At 43.2% G+C, this 26,977-nt stretch overlaps 1 protein-coding gene across 1 annotated transcript in view; it reads right to left on the bottom strand.

The window, feature by feature from the left end:
* The window catches only part of LOC135540567 (transmembrane protein 132D-like), a 48,310-nt gene that overhangs the window by 5,943 nt on the left and 15,390 nt on the right, over positions 1 to 26,977 (bottom strand). The window contains exons 3-5 of the mRNA XM_064967096.1: positions 18,767 to 18,904; positions 9,042 to 9,234; positions 3,231 to 3,374 (exon numbers count right to left, since the gene is read on the bottom strand). Coding sequence (XP_064823168.1) covers positions 3,231 to 3,374; positions 9,042 to 9,234; positions 18,767 to 18,904 — 475 coding nt within the window. The remainder of the gene's footprint in view (positions 1 to 3,230; positions 3,375 to 9,041; positions 9,235 to 18,766; positions 18,905 to 26,977) is intronic.

The raw sequence follows: 26,977 nt of genomic DNA, 5'->3' as shown, positions 1-26,977 counted from the left end.
ATGCTGAAACAGGAAAGGGCCTTCCCTAACTGTTGCCACAAAGTCGGTTGACAAAGAATCGTCTATAATGTCACTGTGTGCTGTAGCATTAAGATTTCCCTTCACTGGAACTAAGGCACCTAGCCCAAACCATTAAAAACATCCCCAGACCATTATTCCTCCTCCACCAAACTTTACAGTTGGCCCTATGCATTCGGGCAGGTAGCATTCTCCTGGCATCTGCCAAACTTAGATTCGCCCATCAGACTGCAAGATGGTGAAGCGTAATTCATCACTCCAGAGAACGCGTTTCCATTGCTCCAGAGTTCAGTGGCGGTGAGCTTTACACCACTCCAGCTGACGCTTGGCATTGTGCATGGTGATCTTAGGCTTGTGTGCGGTTGCTCGGCTATGGAGACCCATTTCATGAAATTCCCGACGCACAGTCCTTGTGCTGATGTTGCTTCCAGTGGCAGTTTGGAACTCGGTAGTGTGTTGCAACAGAGGACAGGCCATTTTTGGGCGCTACGCACCTCAGCACTCAGTTGTCCCATTCTGTGAGCTTGTGTGGCCTACCACTTCCCAACTGAGCCGTTGTTGCTCCTGGACATTTCCACTTCACAATAACAATTACAATTGACCAGGGCAGCTCAAGCAAGGCAGAAATTTGACCAAATGTTGGACTTGTTGGAAAGGTGGCATCCTATGGCGGTGCCACGTTGAAAGTCACTGAGCTCCTCAGTACCGGCCATTCTACTGCCAATGTTTGTCTATGGAGATTGCATGGCTGTGTGCTTGATTTTATGCAACTGTCAGCAACGGGTGTGGCTGAAATAGCCAAATCCACTAATAGTTTTGCATATATAGTGTATATAATAATATATGCCATTTAGCAGACACTTTTATCCGCTTTTATTCACAGTCATGTGTACATACAATTGAAGTACAGTGGTCCCGGGAAGCAAGCGTTCTATCCTCCTGAGTGTCGCAAAGGTCTAAGACACTGCATCTCAGTGCTAAGAGGTGTCACTGCAGTCCCTGGTTCGAATCCAGGCTGCATCACATCCAGCCATGATTGAGAGTACCATAGGATGGTGCACACTTGGTCTGGGTTGACCGGGGTAATCTGTCGTTGTAAATAAAAATGTGTTCTTAACTGACTTGCCTACTAAAATAAAGGTTAAATTAAAAAAACAAAAATCCTGACGTTGCAAGTGCCATCCTCTACCAACTGAGCAACAGAGGATCATTTTATATCGATGTTGAGTTTTGCAGTGCAGAGCCAAGTCTCCTGCAAGGCTCCAAAGACACAATCTCAACATGGAGCACAGAATATAACTCAGTGTTGTACCGTGTCTGAAAGTTACATTTCATTTGATGTTACTGATAAATGTTTGTGAGTCGAGTGAAAGATGCAAATGAAATTCATCTTGTTGACCTGAAAGAGAGATGATCTCACTCTCCCTTGATACTGAGTGAAGTGAAGAAAGACAAATGACAGTGTGTGAAGTGATGAAAGTGGCATAGCAGTGAAAATATCTCTCTTTCAGGTCAACAAAATTAATTTAATCTTTCTCTTGACTCACAAACATTTATCAGTAACTGTGCTGACAGGGTGGATACCAACTGCATGGATTAGTGATCTTCCAAATAACCATCAAAGGTTGCAGTGAGTATACTGTATTCATGACACAAGATCCTAAAAATGTACAGAGAATAGACTTTTATTAATAGCCATTTGTCATTGTGCTTGATTTTGATATTTGATGTGCCAGATTAATCTTAATCTCATTGTTTTTTTTCACAAAAGTACCCATTACTCTCTTCACACATAACTGACAAGGCAAATGTTTCCATACTTATTAAAAGCCTCTATATCATCACAGATTTGACCTTGTTTTGGCATTTCAGGCCAGAATTATTTTTATGGAATAAAGCCTTGCCATTTATCATCTGCAGATCTCATACTTTTTTTCACTTGCATCATAAGAGCAAAGATATCTGAGTAGAGCCGCTAAACGAAGAAGCTTAGGGCAAATTTTGCAACTCAAACTTACTGATATCTGATCAGCAAACAAACACACACAGCTTGGGGGGATCATTTTTTTTAAATGCATGAACAATGATTTACATTCTGTTGTCACTATCATAATCCCACTGATCTCATATCTAAAAGCATTTCGCTACACTCGCATTAACATCTGCTAACCATGTGTATGTGACAAATAAAATTTGATTTAAAACATTACATTATATTACACAACAGACACTACATATTTCCAGTGGTCATGTACTAATGGATCTCCTAAAATACAGAATAACAATAAAGAAATGTGTCTTGGGTAAACATTTGTTATATTGTATAATTATACTTATACTGGCCGAATGGCTGTAATAACAAAGTGACATTGTGCAACAATAACAAAAAGGAATGAGTTTAGTTTTTCCCTTTGTTTCCCTGTCATTTCCTGTTATGTGTCCATTTCAACTGCTGATTGGCTTGATGGAGGACATCACTGGGGTGTCACTCACTCTTCGTTTTCTGATGTGGTAGAGAGAATGTGGAGAGGTGACTTTGGTACAACTTCTTCGCCTTGAGCAGTCTCTCTTCCCCTCTTACACCCACCCTAAATGGCCCTCCTGTCTCATTGGAGCAAGACAGGAAAAACATACATCCAGCACTATACTCCCTCCTAACTACAGTCAAAACAGTCTCGTCTTCATATGACCTCAAATCACCTCCTTGGTTATTGGACATGATTGTTCACACCACAGACCTGCAAAGTACCTGTCATGGCACTGACACCTGTACAAAAAGGTCCCTATAGGAGAACCCTTTGAAGAACCCTTTTGTGTTCCATGTAGAACCCTTTCCACAGAGGGTTCTACATGGAACCCAAACGTGTTCTTCCTGGAACCAAAAATGTTCTATGAGGACAGCCAAAGAACCCCTTTGGAACCCTTTTTACTGTATGTACAGTAAATTTGCTTTCAGTAAAATAAATTAAGGTGAATATTAGAGTAGCCCCAAAACCTCTGTGTTGCAATGCTCTGTGTTTAGCAACTCTCAGTCTAACATCTTCATGTCTACACGTTGAAGAAACACACTCTCACTTTCTTATTTGTGTGTGTTAAAGTGCCAAGTACTTCCACCACTAAGATGAGGTTTTAAAACACATACACCTTCTACACAACTGTAAATGCTAGGTACCACTGTGGCATGAAGTGGCAGGCAGCCTGCTGTACAGTACCTTCAGGATGTCCTCATCAGTGGAGCTGCAGTCGGTGAAGTCTGAGACATCAGTGACTGACCCGTCCTCCTCCACAGCCACGGTCCTGACAGGCATCACCACCTTCTTCCCAGTGAGCACAGCCGTGTTCAGGATCGCTGAGTCCTAAAGGGAACACATCATCAGTCTGGCTATACACTAAGTGTACAAAACATTAGGAACACCTTCCTAATAGTGAGTTGCACCCCATTTTGCCCTAAGAACAGACTCAATTTGTTGGGGTAATGGATTCTATAAGGCATCGAAGGTATTCCACAGGCATGCTGACTCCAATGCTTCCCACAGTTGTGTCAAGTTGGCTGGATATCCTTTGGGTGTTGGACCATTCTTGATGCACATCGGAAACTGTTGAGCGTGAAAAACCCAGCAGCATTGCAGTTCTTAACATACTCAAACTGGCACCTACTAGCATATCCCGTTCAAAGGCACTTAAATATTTTGTTTTTCCCATTCACCCTCTCATTGGCACACATATACAATCCATGTCTCAATTGTCTCAAGGCTTAAAACTCCTTCTTTAACCTGTATCCTCCCCTTCATCTACACTGATTGAAGTGGATTTAACATCAATAAGGGATCATGGCTGTCAACTGGATTTACCTGGTCAGTCTTTGTCATGGAAAGAGCATGTTTTGTACACTCAGTGAAGGTTTAATGAGATATCAGCCCATTGTAACCTCCTAACTACTGATGCTTAAGATATACAGGGCCTTCAGAAAGTAATCATACCCCTTGACCTATTCCACATTTTGTTGTGATACAGCCTGAATTCAAAATAAATGGACTCAATTGAAAACATGTTTTCACACATTTTTACTCCTGAATTTATTTAGGCATGCCATAACAAAGGGGTTGAATAGTTATTGACTCAAGACATTTCGGCTTTTCATTTTTTATTCATTTCCAAAAACATAATTCCACTTTGACATTATGGGGTATTTTGTGTGAGCCAGTGACACAAAATCTCAATTTAATGAATTTTAAATTCAGGCTGTAACATAACAAAATGTGGAAAAAGACAAGGGGTTTGAATACTTTCTGAAGGCATTGTAGGCTTGTTGTATGTAGGAAGCAGGAGCAGAGGATTTAAATTCAGGCTGTAACACAACAAAATGTGGAAAAAGACAAGGGGTTTGAATACTTTCTGAAGGCACTGTAGGCTTGTTGTATGTAGGAAACGGGAGCAAGGGAGGATTGCGTGTGGAAACATGACCTGAAGTTGTGAGTTCCCATCGCTGGTAGAAATATAGATTTTGGAATTAAACTGTGATATCAAAATTCCAGAAACCACATCTGTGCCAGAAAATACAAGCAATCAGTATAAATCCTAATTTTTTTAGCAATATAACTGTAGCTCCAACCAGTATTGAACAACATTCAGCAGCATAGTAATGAGTGCTAGATCAGTCTAGACCTAATGGCCCCTCTGGCCAAACATCAAATCTCTTCATGTTTGGCTCGCAGACTGAGGTCACCATCTAATCCATGATTGAGATGGACCATATCAAACAACCTAGTCTCAGAGACTCTCCATTTGTATGTTATGTGTTAATTTGTGGATGTCCATCATCCATTTTGTATAATATGATTTAGCCAAAAGTAAAATTTGTTACACATTTTCTAAATGTACAATATGTTACAAATGATGATACAAAATGATATGTTATGAATTCCAATTTGTTGTGGCTAATTTTAGTGAGCTGGCGAGTGCCAACGTTAGCTAGCTGGCTAACATTAGCTAGGCTAGGGTTTAGGGATAGGGCTTAGGGTCAAGGTTAGGTTGAAGGGTTAAGGGAGAGTTAGCTAAAAGGGTTAAGGTTAGGGAAAGGGTTAGATAACATGCTAAGTAGTTGCAGAGTAGCTAAAAAGTAGTTGAAAAGTTACTAATTAGCTAAAATTCTAAGGTTGTCCGTGATGAGATTCGAACATACAACCGTTGGGTTGTGTTCTCAAAACACATCGGTGGCAGGGTAGCCTAGTGGTTAGAGCATTGGACTAGTAACTGTAAAGTTGCAAGTTCAAACGCTCAAGCTGACAAGGTACAAATCTGTCATCCTGCCCTAGAACAGGCAGTTAACCTACTGTTCCTAGGCTGTCATTGAAAATAAGAAAATGTTCTTAACTGCCTTGCCTAGTTAAATAAAGGTTAAAATAAAAATCCACCAAACACCCTCCTTAAGTGCCTCTAGTCTTATGTAATCATACATATTATACTCATTTGAGTGTCCCGGATTTACATTTACTATGTTACATATAGTCCATGAGACCAGGCTGTGTCAAATTTCAAACCAAAATCAAGTTTCCAATGCCTTTATATTTCAGTGCCTTTCAACTATATCATATTCAAAATACTGTCTATTGTATGATACAGGCAGAGTGATTGAACGACAGTCAAGGATTTACTGTTCTCAAACATGAATTTAGAAATATCTATTAAATAATTTTTTGTAAGTAAATGGACAAACAAAAGATCATACAAGATGGAACATTTTGAAAGATATGATGTTGAAAAAATTACTAGGTGTCACGCCCTGGTCGAAATATATTAAGTTTATTCTTCATTTATTCGGTCAGGCCAGGGTGTGACATGGGTTATTGTGGTGTGTTTTTGTCTTGGGGTTTTGTGGGATGTCTAGCGTTAGTCTATGGCTGCCTGAGGCTGTTCTCAATCAGAGTCAGGTGATTATCATTGTCTCTGATTGGGAACCATATTTAGGCAGCCATATTCTTTGTGTGTTTCGTGGGTGATTGTCCTTAGTGTCCTTGTTCCTGTCGCTGTGTTAGTTTACACTAGTATAGGCTGTTCCGGTTTTCGTTACGTTCTTTGTTTTGTAGTGTTTGTATTTGGATTCGTGTTAAGTTTTGTTCATTAAACATGGATCACAATCTACACGCTGCATTTTGGTCCGACTCTCCTTCACCACAAGAGAACCGTTACAGAATCACCCACCACAAACGGACCAAGCAGCGTGTCAACAGGCAGGAGCCACAGGAGAAACAGCAAAGGCAGCAACAGCGGCGCAATGAGGATTGGACATGGGACGATATATTGGATGGCAAGGGTTGCTACACATGGGAGGAGATCCTAGCGGGAAGGGATCGCCTTCCATGGGAACAGGTGGAGGCAGCGAGGAGAGCAGAGGCAGCCGGAGAGAGGAGCCGTTGATATGAGGGAACACGGTTGGCTAGGAAGCCCGAGAGTCAGCCCCAAAAATTTATTGGGGGGGGCTCACAGGCAGCGAGGAGAGCAGAGGCAGCCGGAGAGAGGAGCCGTTGATATGAGGGAACACGGTTGGCTAGGAAGCCCGAGAGTCAGCCCCAAAAATGTATTGGGGGGCGGCTCACAGGGAATAGGGCTACGCCAGGTAGGAGACCTGTGCAAACTCCCTGTGCTTTACCGGGGGGCTAGAGAGACCGGGCAGGCACCGTGTTATGCAGTGGTGCGCACGGTGTCCCCAGTGCGGGTGCATAGCCCGGTGCGGTATATTCCAGCTCCTCGTATCGGCCGGGCTAGAATGGGCATCGAGCCAGGTAAGGTTGGGCAGGCTCGGTGCTCAAGAGCTCCAGTGCGCCTGCACGGTCCGGTCTACCCAGTACCACCTCCACACCCCAGCCCTCCGGTGGCAGCTCCCCGCACCAGGCTTCCTGTGCGTGTCCTTGGCCCAGTACCACCAGTGCCAGCACCACGCATCAGACCTACTGTGCGCCTCGCCTGTTCAGCGCAGCCAGAGCCTTCCTCCTCTCCTGCGCTGCTGGAGTCTCCTGCCTGTTCAGCGCAGCCAGAGCTGCCAGCCTGCATGGAGCAGCCAGAGCTGCCAGCCTGCATGGAGCAGCCAGAGCTGTCAGTCTGCATGAAGCAGCCAGAGCTGCCAGTCTGTATGGAGCAGCCAGAGCGACCAGTCTGCATGAAGCAGCCAGAGCTGCCAGTCTGCAAGGAGCCGCCAGTCTGCCCAGTGCCGCCAGTCTGCCCAGCGCCGCCAGTCTGCCCAGCACCGCCATTGCCGCCAGTCTGCCCAGCGCCGCCAGTCTGCCCAGCGCCGCCAGTCTGCCCAGTGCCTCCAGTCTGCTCAGCGCCACCAGTGCCACCAGTCTGCCCAGTGCCGCCAGTCTGCCCAGAGCCGCCAGTCAGCCAGGATCTGCCGGAACCGCCAGTCAGCCAGGATCTGCCCGGAACCGCCAGTCAGCCAGGATCTGCCGGAACCGCCAGTCAGCCAGGATCTGCCGCAACCGCCAGTCAGCCAGGATCTGCCGCAACCGCCAGTCAGCCAGGATCTGCCGGAACCGCCAGTCAGCCAGGATCTGCCGGAACCGCCAGTCAGCCAGACTCTTCCAGATCCGCCAGTCAGCCAGACTCTTCCAGATCCGCCAGTCAGCCAGACCCTTCCAGATCTTCCAGTCAGCCAGACTCTTCCAGATCTGCCAGCCAGCCAGACTCTTCCAGATCTGCTAGTCAACCAGACTCTTCCAGATCTGCCAGTCAACCAGACTCTTCCAGATCTGCCAGTCAACCAGACTCTTCCAGATCCGCCAGTCAACCAGACTCTTCCAGATCCGCCAGCCAGCCAGGATCTGCCGGAGCCAACTACCTGCCTGAGCTTCTTCTCAGTGCTGGGCTTCCTCTCAGTGCTGGGCTTCCTCTCAGTGCTGGGCTTCCTCTCAGTCCCGAGCTTCCCCTCAGTGCCGAGCTGCCCCTCAGTGCTGAGCTGCCCCTGTCCCGAGCTGCCCCTCTGTCCCGAGCTGCCCCTCTGTCCCGAGCTGCCCCTCTGTCCCGAGCTGCCCCTCTGTCCCGAGCTGACCCTCTGTCCCGAGCTGACCCTCTGTCCCGAGCTGACCCTCAGTCCAGTGGGGTTCTGGGTGAGGACTACTAGGCCATGGTCGGCGGCGAAGGTGGACTATCCTAGGACGCGAGGAGGGGGGACTAAGACATTTATAGAGTGGGTTCCACGTCCCGTGCCGGAGCCGGAGCCGCCACCATGGACAGACGCCCACCCGGACCCTCCCTATTGTTTTGATGTGCGTCCGGGAGTCCGCACCTTGGGGGGGGTTCTGTCACGCCCTGGTCGAAATATATTAAGTTTATTCTTCATTTATTCGGTCAGGCCAGGGTGTGACATGGGTTATTGTGGTGTGTTTTTGTCTTGGGGTTTTGTGGGATGTCTAGCGTTAGTCTATGGCTGCCTGAGGCGGTTCTCAATCAGAGTCAGGTGATTATCGTTGTCTCTGATTGGGAACCATATTTAGGCAACCATATTCTTTGTGTGTTTCGTGGGTGATTGTCCTTAGTGTCCTTGTTCCTGTCGCTGTGTTAGTTTACACTAGTATAGGCTGTTCCGGTTTTCGTTACGTTCTTTGTTTTGTAGTGTTTGTATTTGGATTCGTGTTACGTTTTGTTCATTAAACATGGATCACAATCTACACGCTGCATTTTGGTCCGACTCTCCTTCACCACAAGAGAACCGTTACACTAGGCAGATATTGTAAATCTCCCATGAAAAAATAAATGGCAGCAGTCAAAGATTGACAACCTCCTGGTAAATCATGTCACAGGCATCAATTGGCATTTCCCTACACCAGCAATAATATATGCTAAATATGTGTATGTGACCAATACAATTTGATTTGGACCTCAAGAATACAGAGTGCATTAGGTCCCAGTACCCACATGCTGGAGGCCACATCCAAGACCAAACACAACATTTGCAAAAGCAAATGTCACAGGTGAAAATTCTATATGCATATGGATGCTAGAATGAATTGTTAGTCCGTGCTCACCATGACAAGTGGGGCTAGGCCCACAAAGTCTCTCTGGGTTGTGTAGATCCTCATGGAACCTTCTTTCTGTCCCCCATCCCTGGTGTTTGGTGGCAACTCCAGGTGCCATGTGATCACCTGGCTGTCTGATTGGCTGCTCAGCTCCTCTACCTCAAAGTCCATCTGTAGGACCTCCAGTAGACTGCTGTCTTGCCTGAGAGAAGATAGAAGAGTCAAGATCAGACGAGGAATCTCACTGCCAGAGGAACACACTCAGCTCAAGCTATTATCTTTGATACTACATTGAATACATACAGTATGTGATTGTGGTACGGTGAGATAAACATTGCAGAGGGACGGGTAGTGAGCTTTTGTTTTAAAGGAAAAGCAAGCAAGGTGGAACAGCCAAGCCCAAAGTAATCAAGGGGGCACAGCAGTGATCCTGACACATCAACCACAGAGTTAACAGAAAAAAGCGAAGCAATAAAGAACAGAAAGTGGAGGGTGGGAGGATCTGGGTTCCTCAGTCAGATATGCAATGGGACACACTATTGGCTGTTATCAATTGTGTATGCTCCAAGGACAGACTGCAAAGCATCGTCCAGGTTGCAGAGGATCATCGGCTGCCACCTGCCCTCCGTCGAGGTCCTGCATGACTACAGGGCAAGGAAGCATGCAGGAAAGATCAGGTAGTCACCTGGAATACATTTCAATTAACAGGTGCACTTTGTTAAACGTTAATTTGTGGAATTGCGTAACATTCAGTCAATGCGTAACATTTCAAGAACTTTGAAAGTTTCTTCAAGTGCAGTCCCAAAAACCATCAAGCGCTATGACGAAACTGGTCTCATGAGGACCGTCACAGGAAAGGAAGACCTAGAGTTACCTCCGCTCCAGAGGATAAGTTCATTAGAGTTAACTTCACCTCAGATTGCAGCCAAAATAAATGCTTCACAGAGCTCAACTAACAGACACATGTCAACATCAACTGTTCAGAGGAGACTGCATTAATAAGGCCTTCATGATCAAATTGCTGCAAAGAAACCACCACCAGAGTACTAATAAGAGGAAGAGTGTTGCTTGCGCCAAGAAACACGAGGAATGAACATTAGACCAGTGGAAATCTGTCCTTTGGTCTGATGAATCCAGATTTGAGAGTTTTGGCTCCAACTGACGTGTCTTTGTGAGATGCATAGGAGGTGAACGGATGATCTCTGCATGTGTGGTTCCCACCGTGAAGCATGGAGGTGGAGGTGTGATGATGTGGGGGTGCTTTGCTGGTGACACTGTGATTTATTTAGAATTCAAGGCACGTTTAATCAGCATGGCTCCCACAGCATTCTGCAGCAATATGCCATTCTATCTGGATTGCGCTTTGCGGGACTATCATTTGTTTTTCAACAGGACAACGACCCAAAACACACCTCTAGGCTGTGTAAGGGCTATTTGACCAAGAAGGAGAGTGATCAAATCTAATCAAATTGTATTTGTCACATGCGCCAATACAACAGGTGTAGTAGAGCTTACAGTGAAATGCTTACTTACAAGCCCTTAAAATTTCTTTGGGATAGGGGGCGGTATTTTGACGTCCGGATGAAAAGCGGGCCCACAGTAAACTACCTGCTACTCAGGCCCAGAAGCTAGGATCTGCATATAGTCGGTAGATTTGGATAGAATACACTCTAAAGTTTCTAAACCGGTTAAAATAATGTCCGTGAGTAAAACAGAACTGAAATGGCAGGCAAAACCCAGAGGACAAACCATACCCCCCAACAAAAATGTTTAATCCTACCACTGATTTCAATGGCTGGCACTTTTATAATAGAGCGAAATCGCGCCCGATTGCAGTTCCTAGGGCTTCCACTAGATGTCACTAGTCTTTAGAAAGGGTTTTAGGCTGGTTTTTGGAAAAATGAGGGAGAAGAAGTCGTTTTTCTAAGGGCTCCCATTTTGGCTGTAGTGTTTCCATGCGCATGGCCGAGTTGGCGCGTTATTTTTGTTTATCTCCGGTAAAGACAATAACGATTCTCCATCTTAAATTTGATTGTTTATTTGTGTATAGGGCAGATAAGGATTGATTATAAACGTTGATTGACTTTGGATAAGTTTATTGGTAACGTTTGGGATTCATTTTGTATGCATTTTGACCGATGGAAACCGAGTGGATTATTGACTGAAGCATGCCAGTTTTTATGGATATAAAGAAGACATTTATTGAACAAAAGGACCATTTGTAATGTAACTGAGACCTTTTGAAGTGCCAACAGAAGAAGATCTTCAAAGGTAAGGCATATATTATATCGCTAGTTCTGACTTTCGTGTTGAAACTCCCTGGCTGAAAATTATTTGTTATGCATTTGTGTGCTGGACGCTGTCCTCAGATAATTGCATGGCTTGCTTTTGCCGTAAATCCTTTTTGAAATCTTACACCTTGACTGGATTAACAACAAGTTAAGCTTTATTTTGATGTATTGCACTTGTGATTTCATGAAAGTTTAATATTTATAGTAATTTAATTTGAATTTGGCGCTCTGACATTTCACCGGATGTTGGCCAGGTGGGACGCTACCGTCCCACCTATCCCAAAGAAGTTTTAAACAACAATTCCCCCCAAAAAAATGTTCAGCCTAGCTCTATTTGCAGTTCCTAGGGCTTCCACTAGATGTCAACAGTCTTTAGAAAGAGTTTCAGGCTGTTTTTTGGAAAAATGAGCCAGAAACTGTAGTTTTTCTAGGTGGCTCACATTTTGGCTGTAGTGTTTCCAAGCATGTGGAAGAGAGTGTATTCTTTGGTATTAGTCTCCGGGAAAGACAATAATGATTCTCCGTCTTAAATTGTATTGTTTATTTACATATCAGGGTACCTAAGGTTTGATTATAAACGTTGTTTGACTTGTTGTTTGGGATTCATTTTGTATGCATTTTGATGGAGGGAAACTGAGGGGATTATTGACTGACGCGCGCCAGCTAAACTGAGTTTTTATGGATATAAAGAAGGACATCGTGGCAGCAGGGTAGCCTAGTGGTTAGAGCGTTGAACTAGTAACTGAAAGGTTGCAAGTTCAAATCCCCGAGTTGACAAGGTACAAATCTGTCATTCTGCCCCCACTGTTCCTGGGCAGTCATTGAAAATACTAATTTTGTATTAACTGACTCGCCTAGTGAAATAAAGGTAAAATTATCGAACAAAAGGACCATTTGTGATGTAACTGGTACCTTTTGGAGTGCCAACACAAGAAGATCATCAAAGGTAAGGCATTTTTTATATTGATATTCTGACTTTCGTGTTGCACCTGCCTGGTTGAAATATGTTTTTCATGTGTTTGTATGCGGGGGGCTGTCCTCAGATAATCACATGGTTTGCTTTCGCCATAAATCCTTTTTGAAATCTGACACTGTGGCTGAATTAACAACAAGTTTGATTTATTACACAATATTTATAATACTGTAGTTTGAATTTCGCGCTCTGCAATTTCACCAGATGTTGGCCATAACAAATAATTAAAGAGCAGCAGTAAAATAACAGTAGCAAGGCTATATACAGAAGGTACCAGAGTCAATGTGCATGGGCACTGGTTAGTTGAGGTAATTGAGGTAATATGTACATGTAGATAGAGTTAAAGTGACTATGCATAGATAATAAATTGAGAGTAGCAGCAGCGTAAAGGTGGGGGGTCGGCAATGCAAATAGTCTGGGTAGCCACTTGAGTAGCTATTCATGAGCCTTTTGGACCTAGATTTGGTGCTCCGGTACAGCGTGCCGTGTGGTAGAAGAGAGAACAGTCTATGACTAGGGTGGCTGGAGTTTTTGACAATTTTTGGTGCCTTCCATTGACACCGCCTGGTATAGGTGGTCCTGGATGGCAGGAAGCTTACCCTCTGTAGTGCCTTGCGGTTGAAGGCCGAGCAGTTGCAATACCAGGCTGTGATGCAACCAATCAGGATGCTCTCAATGGTGCAGCTGTAGAACTTGGTGCAGCTGTAGAACTCTGAGGACCCATTCCAAAGCTTTTCGGTCTCCCGAGGGGGAATAGTGTCACACTCTTATCTGTTTCACCTTTCCTTGTGATTGTCTCCACCCCCTCCAGGTGTCGCTTATTTTCCCTGGTGTATGTATCCCTGTGTTTCCTGTCTCTCTGTGCCAGTTTGTCTTATATTGAGGTCAACCAGTGTGTTTTTCACTATGCTCAAACTTTTCTATTCTCTTCTACTAGTCCTCCCGGTTTTGACCTTTGCCTGTTTTCTGGACTCCATTTCCGCATGCCTGACCATTCTCCCTGCCTTGACCTCGTGCCTGCCTGCCATTCTGTACCTCTGGATCTCTGAACTGGTTTTGACCTTTTGCCTGTCCACAACCATTCTCTTGCCTACCCCTTTTGGACTGTTGATAAACATCTTGGAGTCAAACCATCTGCCTCCTGTGTCTGCATCTGGGTCTCGCCTTGTGCCCTTATAAATAGGCTTGGTCGTGCCCTCTTCACAACTGTCTTGGCGTGTTTGGACCATGATAGTTTGTTGGTGATGTGGACACCAAGGAACTTGAAGCTCTCAACCTGCACCACTACAGCCCCGTCGATGAGAATGGGGGCGGGCTCGGTCCTCCTTTTCCTGTAGTCCACAATCATCTCCTTTGTCTTATTCACATTGATGGAGAGGTTGTTATTCTGGCAGCACACGGCTATGTCTCTGACCTCCTTCCTATAGGTTGTCTCATCGTTGTTGGTGATCAGGCCTGTTGTATCATCTGCAAACTTAATGATGGTGTTGGAGTCATGCCTGGCCATGCAGTCATGAGTTAACAGGAAGTACAGGAGGGGACTGAGCACACACCCTTCAGGGGCCCCGCTGTTGATGATCAGTGTGGCAGATGTGTTGTTACCTACCCATCAAGAAGTCCAGGATCCAGTTGCAGATGAGTGATGAGTGATGAGTGATGAGCTTAGAGGGTACTATGGTGTTGAACACTGAGCTGTAGTCAATGAATAGCAATGAATAGCATTCTCACATAGGTGTTCCACATAGGTGTTCCTCAATGCCATCGGAAGAGTCCCGGAACTTATTCCAGTCTGTCCTGGAAAACAGTTTTGTAGCTTAGCATCTGCTTCATCTGACCACTTTTTTATTGACCGAGTCACTGGTGCTTCCTGCTTTAGTTTTTGCTTGTAAGCAGGAATAGGGAGGATAGCATTATTGGTCAGATTTGCTAAATGGAGGGCGAAGGAGAGCTTTGTATGCATCTTTGTGTGTGGAGTAAAGGTGGTCTAGAGTTTTTTTTTCACTCTGGTTGCACATTTAGCATGATGGTAGAAATTAGGTAAAGCGGATTTAAGTTTCCTTGCATTTAAGTCTCCGGCCACTAGGAGCGCAGACTCTGGATGAGTGTTTTCCTGTTTGCTTATGGCTGTATACAGTTCATTGAGTGCAGTCTTAGTGCCAGCATCGGTTTGTGTTGGTAAATAGACCACTACAAAGAATGTAAATGGTGTGAATAGTGTGTTCTACAGTTTATCATGAGATACTCTACCTCAGGCGTGCAAAACCTTGAGACTTCATTAGATTTCATGCACCAGCTGTTGTTTACAAATATACATAGACCGGCACCCCTTGTCTTACCAGAGGCTGTTCTATGCTGCCGATACAGTGTAAAACCCGCCAGCTGTATGTTATTAATGTCGTCGTTTTGCCACTACTCGCAGAAACATAAGATATTACAGTTTTTTATGTCCCGTTGGTAGGATCGTAGTTAGTCTATTTCATTATCCAATGGTTGTACTTTGGCTAATGGTGCTGCATCAGATGACCTGGCCTCCACAATCACCCGCCCTCATCCCAATTAAGATGGTTTGGGATGAGTTGTCATCAAGGCAAAGGGTGGCTACTTTGTAGAATATAAAATATATTTATATTTGTTTAACACATGTTTGGTTACTACATGATTCCATATGTGTTATTTCAATATTTTATATATTCACTATTATTCTACAAAGTAGAACATAGTAAAAATAAAGAAAAACCTTTGAATGAGTAGGTGTGTCCGGACTTCTGACTGGTACTGTATTCATACTGATATTGTAAAATTGCACAACCACTGTATATCCACTGCTCATCCTCTTATAGCTCTATGCTCACTCACCCTAGTTGTATATAATGTATGTACACTTTGTTTAAACTTCCCTGTCTGTAATTTATCTCTAAATGTTGTCAATCACTAGCAGCACCATATCACCAAGTAAAATTTGGGGTGTATGTAAATGTACTTGGTGAATAAAGGTGATTCTGATTCTGGAGCGTTGTTTAAACCGAGGAGAAAAAACAGGAAGAATCCAGTTTATTAACCCTAACCTTGACTCTGTCATAGACTTCACTGCATTGTAAAAGCTTATCTCTTACATGTAGCGTATGTTTAGTATAATAAACAACATCAGCATTGTCAACGTGACTTCCTACACATGCCTAATAAGAAAACAACTCATTTATGATTCTGTTGTTTTTTTCAGTCAGTTTTAATATCCAATAATTACTTATTTCCTTGGTCTTTTGTCCTTCATCAAAATAACAACAAAACACTTCATCTTCTCACCGTCAGTAGCATAAAACAAGATTATCCACATAGAGGGTGTCATTTAATATTCTTTCCCACATTAATTTCTTGTTACTGTAAAGTAATCACATTGTTTGTGCACATGTAAGGTATGACTAGCTGAGCATGTCAAATGAGCATCAGGGATTTGATTGTGAGACAACAGATTAATGAGATGCACAATCTCCCGGCTCCACTGAAACCTATTACCCCTGAACAGACACACATGTCACTGCAGGCGTCAGGCTGAAAGAGAATGCACGCATGGGCTAAATAGGATAGATAGCTTGTAGCTGCAAAGTTCTCTGATAGCCTGATCCTCTCATTGTATATGATAATGCCTTGAATAGGACTTGGATAGGATCCCCTCTAATCTGATGAATCGGTTCAAAGTCTCTAAAGCGAAACATCTTTAAAGCATTACTGAAAGTGTTCGGCCTGTTTTAACTGACAGTACTTTAGATCATCATCATAAACATGGGGATTTACAAGAATGGGTAAGTGCAGTGATGGGTTTCGACAGCTTTTAACTATGGATTTTGAACTCGGAGTCAAGTGAGGTGCCATGAATTCATGAGATCTCCCTTGACTTGTAATATTAAGCAGCTGGAATATTGCACAATTTGCACAGCTGGAACATTGACAATAAAGAGTATCCATCCTATCCCTTTGTTTTTGCAACTCCCTGTGAAACACACTACTGAATAGGACCACATCCACTCACTCAAGTAAGACAGTCCTGTATCTGGCACACACCCTCCCATCGCCACATCAAACACTTACACACAACCAACTGTCAAATATTTTCAAATGTACTGTGTGTGTCCCTTCAAAGCCAAATGCAAGCACAAAGCTACTTCTGATGAGTTCTCTATATCATTTATTCTCTAAGAGCTTTTTTAATTCTGCACAACACGTGAAAAGACGTAACAAGAGAGATTTACTGTAATTGAATCATCTTAGAATATTGCACAAAAACACACCGAAACACAAACCAACTGTAACAGTGTTTTAGTCAAGTATCAAAACAAGATATGCAAGAGGGTCTCTATCCCCTAAAGTATACATTAAAACGGATTTTGCTGTTTTAATCTGGCATTATAGTGAAAAGGGGGACACCATTATAGCCTTCTGTCATTCTTGTGGGTGAAGCAGTGAAGTACTCCAAACCCCAGATTATTAAAGGGACAGCACTCTCACTAAGTGGCCATCTTAAATCTGATGATCTGTTGCAATGTATTGTCAAACAGAGGATAAAAAATAGTTAATATCCAGATAGCCGCATAAACACTCACAGTGAGCTAGGAAGCTAAGAGACAAAGTCCATAAAAAACCCAAAGAGGTGTGACATTAGACAGCCCCTGCAGGGGGTCTAGTAAGTTAAATTACATTTTAAGATGGATTATCCCTAACAAACGATTCTTCATCCACAAATATGTTCACATAAACCTGTTCGATAAAGAATGAACTAATCCCCATCACATGGGGAAAACAAGAAAATGAGGCCAACCCAATAATAACTTCCTTTTACCAGGTCAGTGTTTCTACCACTCTGTGCTTATCAGTGTGAAGTGTATCCTGCTTGCCACGCTCAATGCAATCATGGACGCCATAATGCTCCAATTAAAATGACAAACTACAAAGATGTCCCACCTTTAAATTCACAGGAACATCTCATAGGCTATAAATACCTGGAGCCACAGCAGATCATAAAGGTCAGCCAAGTCACAGAGTTGGTCAATTACATGGTATGTCAATGGAAGGTCCTGTTCCTTCATGGACAGGTTCCTACATCTGGTGTATTGTCCAGAACTCCAAGGTAAATTGTCCTCAAGCAAGGTAAAGGTTACACTTCAGAAAGAGCACCATGACACCAGATGTCTTTGTGAAAGCAGCAATGGTACCAGAAACAGATCCCACAGGCTTCTAGGAACGGAAGTGGTATTAACAAAGCCACATATTCACATTGACTGGGCACACTCATGTTTAATTAATTGTTAATAATAATAATTGTTTAGTATTTGCCCAAGGTTTTAACAACATACTGTAAAGGAGACAGAAACACTTGAATATACTGAAAAGGGAACAGAAATACTTTTTAAAATCCTTTATTTAACTAGGCAAATCAGTTAAATTAAGAACAAATTCGTATTTACAATGACGGCCTACTCCGACACTGGGCCAATTGCGCTGCCCTATGGGACTCCCAATCACAGCCAGATGTGATGCAGCCTGGATTCAAACCAGGTACTACAGTGACACCTCTTGCACTGAGATGTAGTGTCTTAGACCACTGCACCACTCAGGAGCCCTTCATGTGAACTATACACAAAACATTAAAAACACAGTCCTAACATTAAGAACCCCCCACCACCACCACCACCCACCCACCCTTCGTTAAGAGTGAAAAACCCAGCAGTGTTGGAGTTCTTGACACAAACCGGTGTCAGGAACGTCAAGAATGCATGGCACCTACTACCCTACCCCATTCAAAGGCACTGTAAATATTTTGTCACCATCTGAATGGCTCCTCCCCTTCATCTACACTAATTGAAGTGGATTTAACAAGTGACTTCAATAAGAGATTCTAGCTATCACCTGGATTCATCTGGTCAGTCTATGTCATGGAAAGAGCAAGTGTCCTTAATGTTTTGTACACTCAGTATAGATAAGCAATTAGAGACTTCCAGAGATTTTCTTACAGACGTAGCACTACTTAATGACTTGTGAGGACAGTGGCCTCTTTAAGAAGCAGATTTACTTAAGCTTTTCTCAGCAGTAGACCTGTGCTTGTATAGCATAAGATTTCTTCTCAGGTCAGATAGCCTAAGCCCCAGTCAAAATGCCATCGTGTGTGAGTGTTATTTATTCTGAGTTGTTAGCCTACTCATGGTATCACATATGCAAACTATTTTCCACTTACTCAGGCAAAATGGAAGTAACTAACCCTCTGTATCATGTACACTACTATTAAAATGAATTAACGAACAAACCCATGACATTAACACCTTATAGAGTACAGTAATGTTTATTCAAGAGTATGTGTAAAGCTGTCTATGAGCAGCCAAATTTGAAGGGTCCAGCCAATGGTTGAACACATAGTGAGTTTAATGGCGTTCACTGATAGTATATTGGGGGGGATTGTTGTGTATGTTCAGCAGACTTGCCTTTTTCCGGGTATGGCAGATTTCCTCTGACAAACAACAGCGATGGTGCCATCCGCTCCAGAGTCCAGCATGATGTCCCACAACAACGAGTTACTGGGTGTTGCTGTGCGAAACGACACTCCTTTTTTTACAATCGCTCTAACAATGGAGACAATAAAAAGAGAGACAGGAATAAGACACATGTTAAACAAACCAAGGTAACTAGAACGTAAACTCTAAATCCTACACCTAGCAGTAAGTCCAATGGACATGGCTAACATGATGTTGGCTCCCATAGCTTGGGGCCTTGAAATTATTCATTCCTAAGACCTTCAGTCAATCAGAGTCCACTTTGCTCATAGCAAAGCCCTGCAATTTAAGAGGATTGGGCAAATCCCTGGGGATAGGTTTCAATAGACTGAGGAAAAATGCATTTTGAATGTTTAGTATTCCTCATATACTATGGGCCTCTTTGTTCCTGTCTCGTACACAAATTATTCATGGTGTACTAATGGCTTGTTGGCCTGCTGGCCTCTCATTTGTAAATGATAAGCATTATCTAATGCAGCTGAACACTTACACTGTTCCAGTAGACAGCCATACTAGGGAGCTGAATGCTAATTCAAACATTACCCTGCAATTAATGACTAGTGTAAAAGGTCCTACAAGGGAGTTGGTGTAGCGTAAGATTGGAGGTAGGTTAGATATATACTATGGATATATACATCCATAGTGTTGTGCAGGAGAGGCATCCCACTGTCCATCCTCTGACACTGTACAGGATTACAACACAGCACTCATTTGTCTCTCTTCAGAGCCATTCAAAGCATGTTTCCATAACAATTGAGCACCACCAAGTTGTTTCTTCATAAAATATTATTATAGTGCTGAATATTATCACTATAGTAGGGTGATTGCTCACAAAACTAGAACCAAAAAGATTTGGGGGATTTTCAAAAACTGTAATCAATAGAAGGAACCTTTGGTGGAAGTATTGTTGACATACAGTATATTTGACATTTGTATCTTAAAGCATAATTGAGAAATAATTAATTGAAGTTGAAACATTTGTGACATTTTGGCCTTACTCAGGCCTCCTTTAAGACTATGTTAAAAAGAAAAATGCTATTGCAACCTCTTTGCAATAAGGAATTGAGACCAAAAGCTCAAGAAAAGATTCACATCTCTAGCAACACATCTGCCACGCTGATCCTCAACACTGGAGCTCCCCAGGAGTGCGTGCTCAGTCCCCTCCTGTACTCCCTGTTCACCCACGACTGCATGGCCAGGCACAACTCCAACACCATCATTCATTTTTGCAGACGACACAACAGTGGTAGGCCTGATTACCGACAACGATGAAACAGCCTATGGGGAGGAGGTCAGAGACCTGGCCGGGTGGTGCCAGAATAACAACCTATCCCTCAACTTAACCAAGACTAAGGAGATGATTGTGGACTACAGGAAAAGGAGGACCGAGCACGCCCCCATTCTCATCGACAGGGCTGTAGTGGAGCAGGTTGAGATCTTCAAGTTTCTTGGTGTCCACATCAACAACAAACTAGAATGGTCCAAACACACCAAGACAGAGATCCTCAAAAGGTTCTACAGAAGCAACATCGAGAGCATCCTGACTGGTTGTATCACTGCCTGGTACGGTAACTGCTCGGCCTCTGACCGCAAGGCACTACAGAGGGTAGTGTGTACGGCCCAGTGCATCACTGGGGTTAAGCTGCCTGCCATCCAGAACCTCTACACCAGGCGGTGTCAGAGGAAGGCCCTAAAAATGGTCAAAGGCTCCAGCTATTTGCATTGTGTCCCGCCACCCACCACCCGCCAACCCCTCTTTTACGTTACGCTACTGCTACCACTTGCTTTGTTATATGAGTAGTATTTTTATTTCAATAACGATTTTGTTAGAAGAAAATAAATAAACAAATAAATAAACATTTTCAATATATTGTTGCACTGTATACTCTACGGGCATTTCAAAGCTCCAGAGTGGGATCTCTGCTACTTTTAGAGTTATGCTCCAATTTGTAAGCATTACCAAAAGAGTGAACTTGAAAATGGATTCAAAATGGTTGCCCTCTGCTGGTAAAAAGATGGCTGTAATTGGTTATGTTGCCTACTATGCTAATTTATCTGTTTAAAACGGCCATATATGTTAAACTAGCAGAGATCCCACTTTGGAATTTTGGAGTACCTGTAGTATATTATGTTTGACAATGTATATATTTAAAAAAAAAAATCCAAATCCAAAATTTTATATTTTCAATATTCATGTTTATATTTGTCAATATTCATAAAATAAAGTAAGAAAATTGTTATTGAATTCAAAATACTACTCATATTACAGAGCTAGCGGTAAAGCTTCATATGACACCAAGAGATTAATCATTATGGAGCCTTAAGGAGGCCTGGGATTGGCCAAAATGTCAAAAAACAATTCATCATAATCAACAAATCCTAATTTCTCAATTATGCTTTAAGATACAAATGTCAAATAGGAATGAAAGTTATTGAAAATCCCCAAAATTATGGTCTTTTTAAAATGTATTTTTATCCCAGCTAACAATTTTAGGGAGAAAGAACGTTTTTGTAATGTTTCTCATAATGTTCCACTAATGTTTGAGTGTCCAGGCTTCTGTTAGTTAGGGGAACATTCCATCTATGTTAGCAAAAACCTTCTGAGAAACTTTATAGCATGTTCTGGTGTTAAAGTTAGGAGAACATTATCTTAATGTAAAGCAGAATTTATCTAGAACGTGGTTACACTGTTCTCAGAATATACAACATTAATGTTGTAGATTAGTTTTATGGGACATGTCCAGTTTGGGGGTTAGGAGAATATCCCATCAACATTCCACCAAACATTGTTGCCATGTTCTCACAATATGATATATTAATGTTCTAGACATGTTTCGTGGGAACCTTGCAATTATTATTATTCAACAAATCCCAGTCCTTAACTGTGATTTGATCTCACAACCTCTTGGTTCACAGATTCCCGATCTTCCTGCTATACCACCCTATCCATGTAAAGTATCAGATCATTTGACTATTCTCTCATTATTGATTTGATTGACTAATTTCAACAATTTAAGGGCTTTCTGTATAGCTATTAAATGTTGGTGGAGAATATTAACCTGCTTTAATGATTAATACAAGTTTTTCTTGACTGTAGTTTTAACAGAGCTGAGATTTACTGAACTGGACACAATGTTTTTGCCAGGTTCCCATGAATTGTGTCTAGAACATTAAAATATTATGTTCTGAAAACATGGCAACCATGTATGTTTAGTGGGATGTTGATGTAATATTCCCTGAAGAAGGCTCAGTGATGCAGAAACGTTGGTGGTGTACCCAATACATTACTGGGAGCTTGTATATAGTGTGCAACTCTTTATTTTTATAGCCTACAGTTTACTCACCATTAGTCAGCAACTCTACACAAATATTTTCTGGGTGTGCGCCAGCACATGCTTTTTATAAGACTGAAAACTTGGCCACCATGTTCTTTGTATATTTGGTGGGATGTTGATGGAATATTCTCCTAACCCACAGAAAACTGGACACATGAATGTTCTTGCAACGTTCCCATTTAACGTGTCTAGAACATTAATATCTTATGTCCTAAGAACATGGCAACCATGTTCTGTGTATATCTGGTGTGACATTGATGGAATATTCTCCTAACCCTCAGAAAACTGGACACAAATTTTCTTGCAACATTCCCATGAAACGTGTCTAGAACATTAATATCTTAAGTTCTGAGAACAATGTTACAACGTTCTGGATAAATTCCATTTCACATTAAGGGAATGGTCTCTAGGAAACATTCCTTGCACATCACGGGAACATTCATATGAACATTTTAGCAAATGACATAATGCAACATTTAAGAGAATGTTCTCGAATGTTGTGGGAACATTTGTTGTTATCTGGGACTCTGTATTGTTATGTGTAACATCATGTGTAGCCTAACGCTTCTCAGGGGTTAATCCCAGGCTCTTTCATATATACGTTATGGCAGTAAAACTAATTTTGAGCGCATTATGGGTCTCTGGGGGGAGGGGGGGGGGTATAATCTACAATATAAGCATCCATCTGATCTTCCCTACTTCCCCTCCTGGTTGAGGGGGGGAGTGTACATTCAAGGTCATAGACAGATGCTCTACTCACGCTACTGCCATGCACAAAAACCAATGTACTCATCCCATTTAAAAACAAATATGAGTTATTGTAATTTGCCTTTGTGTGTTTGTGAGTGTTTTGTGTGTATAAGTGTGCATGTAGTGTGTGTGTGTGTGTGTCTATGCATATTTGTGTAGTGTAAGAGCATCTGCACATACAGCTCTTCCTAGATGAAATCTGATGCACCCGTTGAAAGCTCAAGGGAGAACTAATCTTGGCATGGAGGTTGCTGAAAATGTCCTGTGATGCTGCCACATGGCGCACTGAAATGACCCAATGCCTTCGTCTCTCTCTCTCTCCCTCTCTCCCTCTCTCTCTCTCTCTCTCTCTCTCTCTCTCTCTCTCTCTCTCTCTCTCAACGTGAGGGGACATACTTGTGGTACTTGTGAGACAGGGACTCAGACATTCCAGCAACATTTCACTCATCCTTCCATGTTACTGCTACAATCTCTATCCGACAAAGTGCTAACAGTACTTACTAGACTGGCAAAGGTTAGAGGAGAATTACACATCCCCAATGGGGCTGGATAATGTAAAAAGAGTTGTAAAGAGCAAAAAATTCAGTTTGGGCAAGACAGTGAAGGTGAAGGTAGAGTAACCAACACAGTTCTCAATGTGTGTGTGTGTCTCTGTCTGTCTGTCTGTCTGTCTGTCTGTCTGTCTGTCTGTCTGTCTGTCTGTCTGTCTGTCTGTCTGTCTGTCTGTCTGTCTGTCTGTCTGTCTGTCTGTCTGTCTGTCTGTCTGTCTGTCTGTCTGTCTGTCTGTCTGTGTGTGTGTGTGTGTGTGTGTGTGTGTGTGTGTGTGTGTGTGTGTGTGTGTGTGTGTGTGTGTGTGTGTGTGTGTGTGTGTGTGTGTGTGTGTGTGTGTAGGTGACCTGCCTCTCTTTGTACTGTCAGAGAGGGGCCCTCACTCAATTGTTAGCAGGAACCAGCAGGTTCTATGGAGGAAGCAGGAACAAAGGCACAGGGGACTGACAGGCTCTGAGGGGAAAGGGGCGAAGAGGAGCAGAGGAGCAGCCTCTGATTAACAGGGGGACAGGGACTGTGAGTGGGGGTGACTGGGTTAAAGGGGACATGCTGAGCCACTGGCTTATTGGTGCTCTTCCATGCCTTCCCAAGGAGGGGTGCATCACTTGAGTGGGTTGAGTCACTGACGTGATCTTCCTGTCTGGGTTGGCGCCAGATCTTTGAGAGATCTTTGTGGGCTATACACGGCCTTGTCTCAGGATGGTAAGTTGGTGGTTGAAGAAATCCCTCTAGTGTGTGGGGGCTGTGCTTTGGCAAAGTGGGTGGAGTTATATCCTGCCTGTTTGACCCTGTCCGGGCGTCTCATCGGTGTCTCCTGACCCCTCCCGTTTCAGCCTCCAGTATTTATGGTGCAGTAGTTTATGTGTCGGGGGGCTAGGGTCAGTCTGTTATATCTGGAGTACTTCTCCTGTCTTATCCGGTGTCCTGTGTGAATTTAAGTATGCTCTCTCTAATTCTCTCTTTCCCTCTTTCTTTCTTTCTCTCTCTCGGAGGACCTGAGCCCTAGGACCATGCCTCAGGACTACCTGGCATGATGACTCCTTGCTGTCCCCAGTCCACCTGGCCGTGCTGCTGCTCCAGTTTCAACTGTTCTGCCTGCGGCTATGGAACCCTGACCTGTTCACCGGATGTGCTACCTGTCCCAGACCTGCTGTTTTCAACTCTCTAGAGACAGCAGGAGCGGTAGAGATATTCTCAATGATCGGCTATGAAAAGCCAACTGACATTTACTCCTGAGGTGCTAACTTGTTGCACCCTCAACAACTACTGTGATTATTATTATTTGACCATGCTGGTCATTTATGAACATTTGAACATCTTGGCCATGTTCTGTTATAATCTCCACCCGGCACAGCCAGAAGAGGACCGGCCACCCTTCATAGCCTGGTTCCTCTCTAGGTTTCTTCCTAGGTTTTGGCCTTTCTAGGGAGTTTTTCCTAGCCACCGTGCTTCTACGCCTGTATTGCTTGCTGTTTGGGGTTTTAGGCTGGGTTTCTGTACAGCACTTTGTGACATCATGATGTAAGAAGGGCTATATAAATACATTTGATTTGATTTAATGCCTGTCACCATACATCTTTCCTGACCACAACAACAATCCCGGAGCCAGGAAGACCTTGAGGCCTCTACAACCTGGGATAAAGGTATAGTGCTAACTAACTAACAGTACCTGACGATAAAAATGCTATTAAAAATAATTTTAGAACTGGAGATAAAAAACCATAACATCCTGCCTCCACATGAACTTCTGTTAGTTTAGCAGTAACTATAGGAACAGGTCACAGCATCAGTCTGTCTCATAAGGATTTGCTGGAATCATAGTGGTAATACCAACAATGCTATTATTTGTCATCACTGAAATGGCATGTATTACAAAAAATATGTACTGATGACACATTTGTTGTAATAAGAAGTTAGAAAACCTCTGAGAACAGTTAATCTAATAATGGCATTCTAAATCCACCCACTCATGCTATTCGTGGGTTGTACGTTTTGTCACATTAGTTAATAGGACTGAAGCACGACTGAGCATTCTACTCAACGCAGTGTCAATTGGCGCTGATGAAGATTGAATCTAAAGTGCATTACGGTGGCTTGGAAATACAATTACATTCCTAAAGGAGGCAAATAATTATTAGGAAAACCTTTTGTCGTCATTGTGATGTCACCAGATTGACTTTAGATGCAGTATAACTTTAGCTAGCTAGCTAAGATTGACCACCGGATTTTAGCTAACGTTAGCATTGCCAGCTATTTTTGATTAAATTTGCTAGCTATTGAGCGCATTGCCATCTGTCTAAAGTCAATTTGACGATTGATGATTAGTTGACAAGGTGAATCAGATGTACTTATCCAGGGCTACAACAAAAAATATGTGCTGTTGGGTGTACTTGAGGACTGGAGTGTGGGATTTACTTCATAAAAAGGGATTGTTACAAGATTACCTATTTGAAGCCTTTTCTCCTCCAGGCCCTCTGGGCTCTAAGGGTGGAGGGTTTTTTGCAGGAACCATAGCAGTCAGTGGCTGTGGTTAGCCAGCGCTGACTGGAGAGGCAGGAGGAGGACAAGGCACCGAGGGCAGGGAAGATAGATTGGCCCATAGACTGGAACTGACAGTGTGTGAGAAAATCAGCTCTCAGGTGCTGCACCTACCATCCATCTCACTTCTCTCCAAGTGAGGTTTGGGTGGCGGACTAATGCTGTGTATTTTGCATACCGGTTCCCCACCACCCGACCTCCCCGTAACCACACTGCCACAGGAAGCCATGACCTCCCTCACCTCTGTCACACGCACTCATGGCAGCCCTCGGCCCCTGGTCCGCTCCAGTCAGAAACCCCCTCCCTCGTGCTTGTTTTCTCTTCTCTATAAGCCTTATTTGTCTCAGACAGAATAGAGAGAGTGAATAATGGCTAAGACCTGAAAATCAAGCAAACAATCTTAAATGTAGCGCTGATGTAATTTGCCATATAATTCAACATTTTAGTTGCTATTTGTGAGTGATGAAATGCCACTCTTGGACCAATAATACCAATATTGTTGTTAAAATACCAATAACACAATCATTAAATGTAAGTATATGATTCTATGGATGATTGTATGAATATAAAAAAAACATATCCTCATCAGTATCAATCAGTATTGGCATGATGCTCCCCATCATCAATTGACCTGGTCTTGAGGAAACCCGAGAGCAGTGTTCCCAGTAAGACCCATTCTGCAGGCAGGCCCACCTGTTCTACTGCTGCCCAGGGGTTACAATCCCCCCCTGATTCACTCTGCCTTCACATCCCTGGCTCTGTACAGATGAATCACTGCAGAGACATGGGGCCAGTACTGAACGCAAATGCAATCTCAAACAGATGCAATCTTTAATTATGCAAGCAAATAACCATCGTTCAGCCACTCTGATTCTCCGCCAGTCATCAATGACGTGCTTGTCATTCTTATGGGGCAGTTTAGGGAGTTAGAGAGACTTTTAGGGCAATGTTAACGCCAGATGGCCAGGAA

The sequence above is a fragment of the Oncorhynchus masou genome, chromosome 1 (genome assembly GCF_036934945.1).
Source record: "Oncorhynchus masou masou isolate Uvic2021 chromosome 1, UVic_Omas_1.1, whole genome shotgun sequence".
In the NCBI taxonomy this organism is placed as follows: Eukaryota; Metazoa; Chordata; class Actinopteri; order Salmoniformes; family Salmonidae; genus Oncorhynchus; species Oncorhynchus masou.
This window is presented reverse-complemented; position numbering and strand designations above follow the sequence as displayed.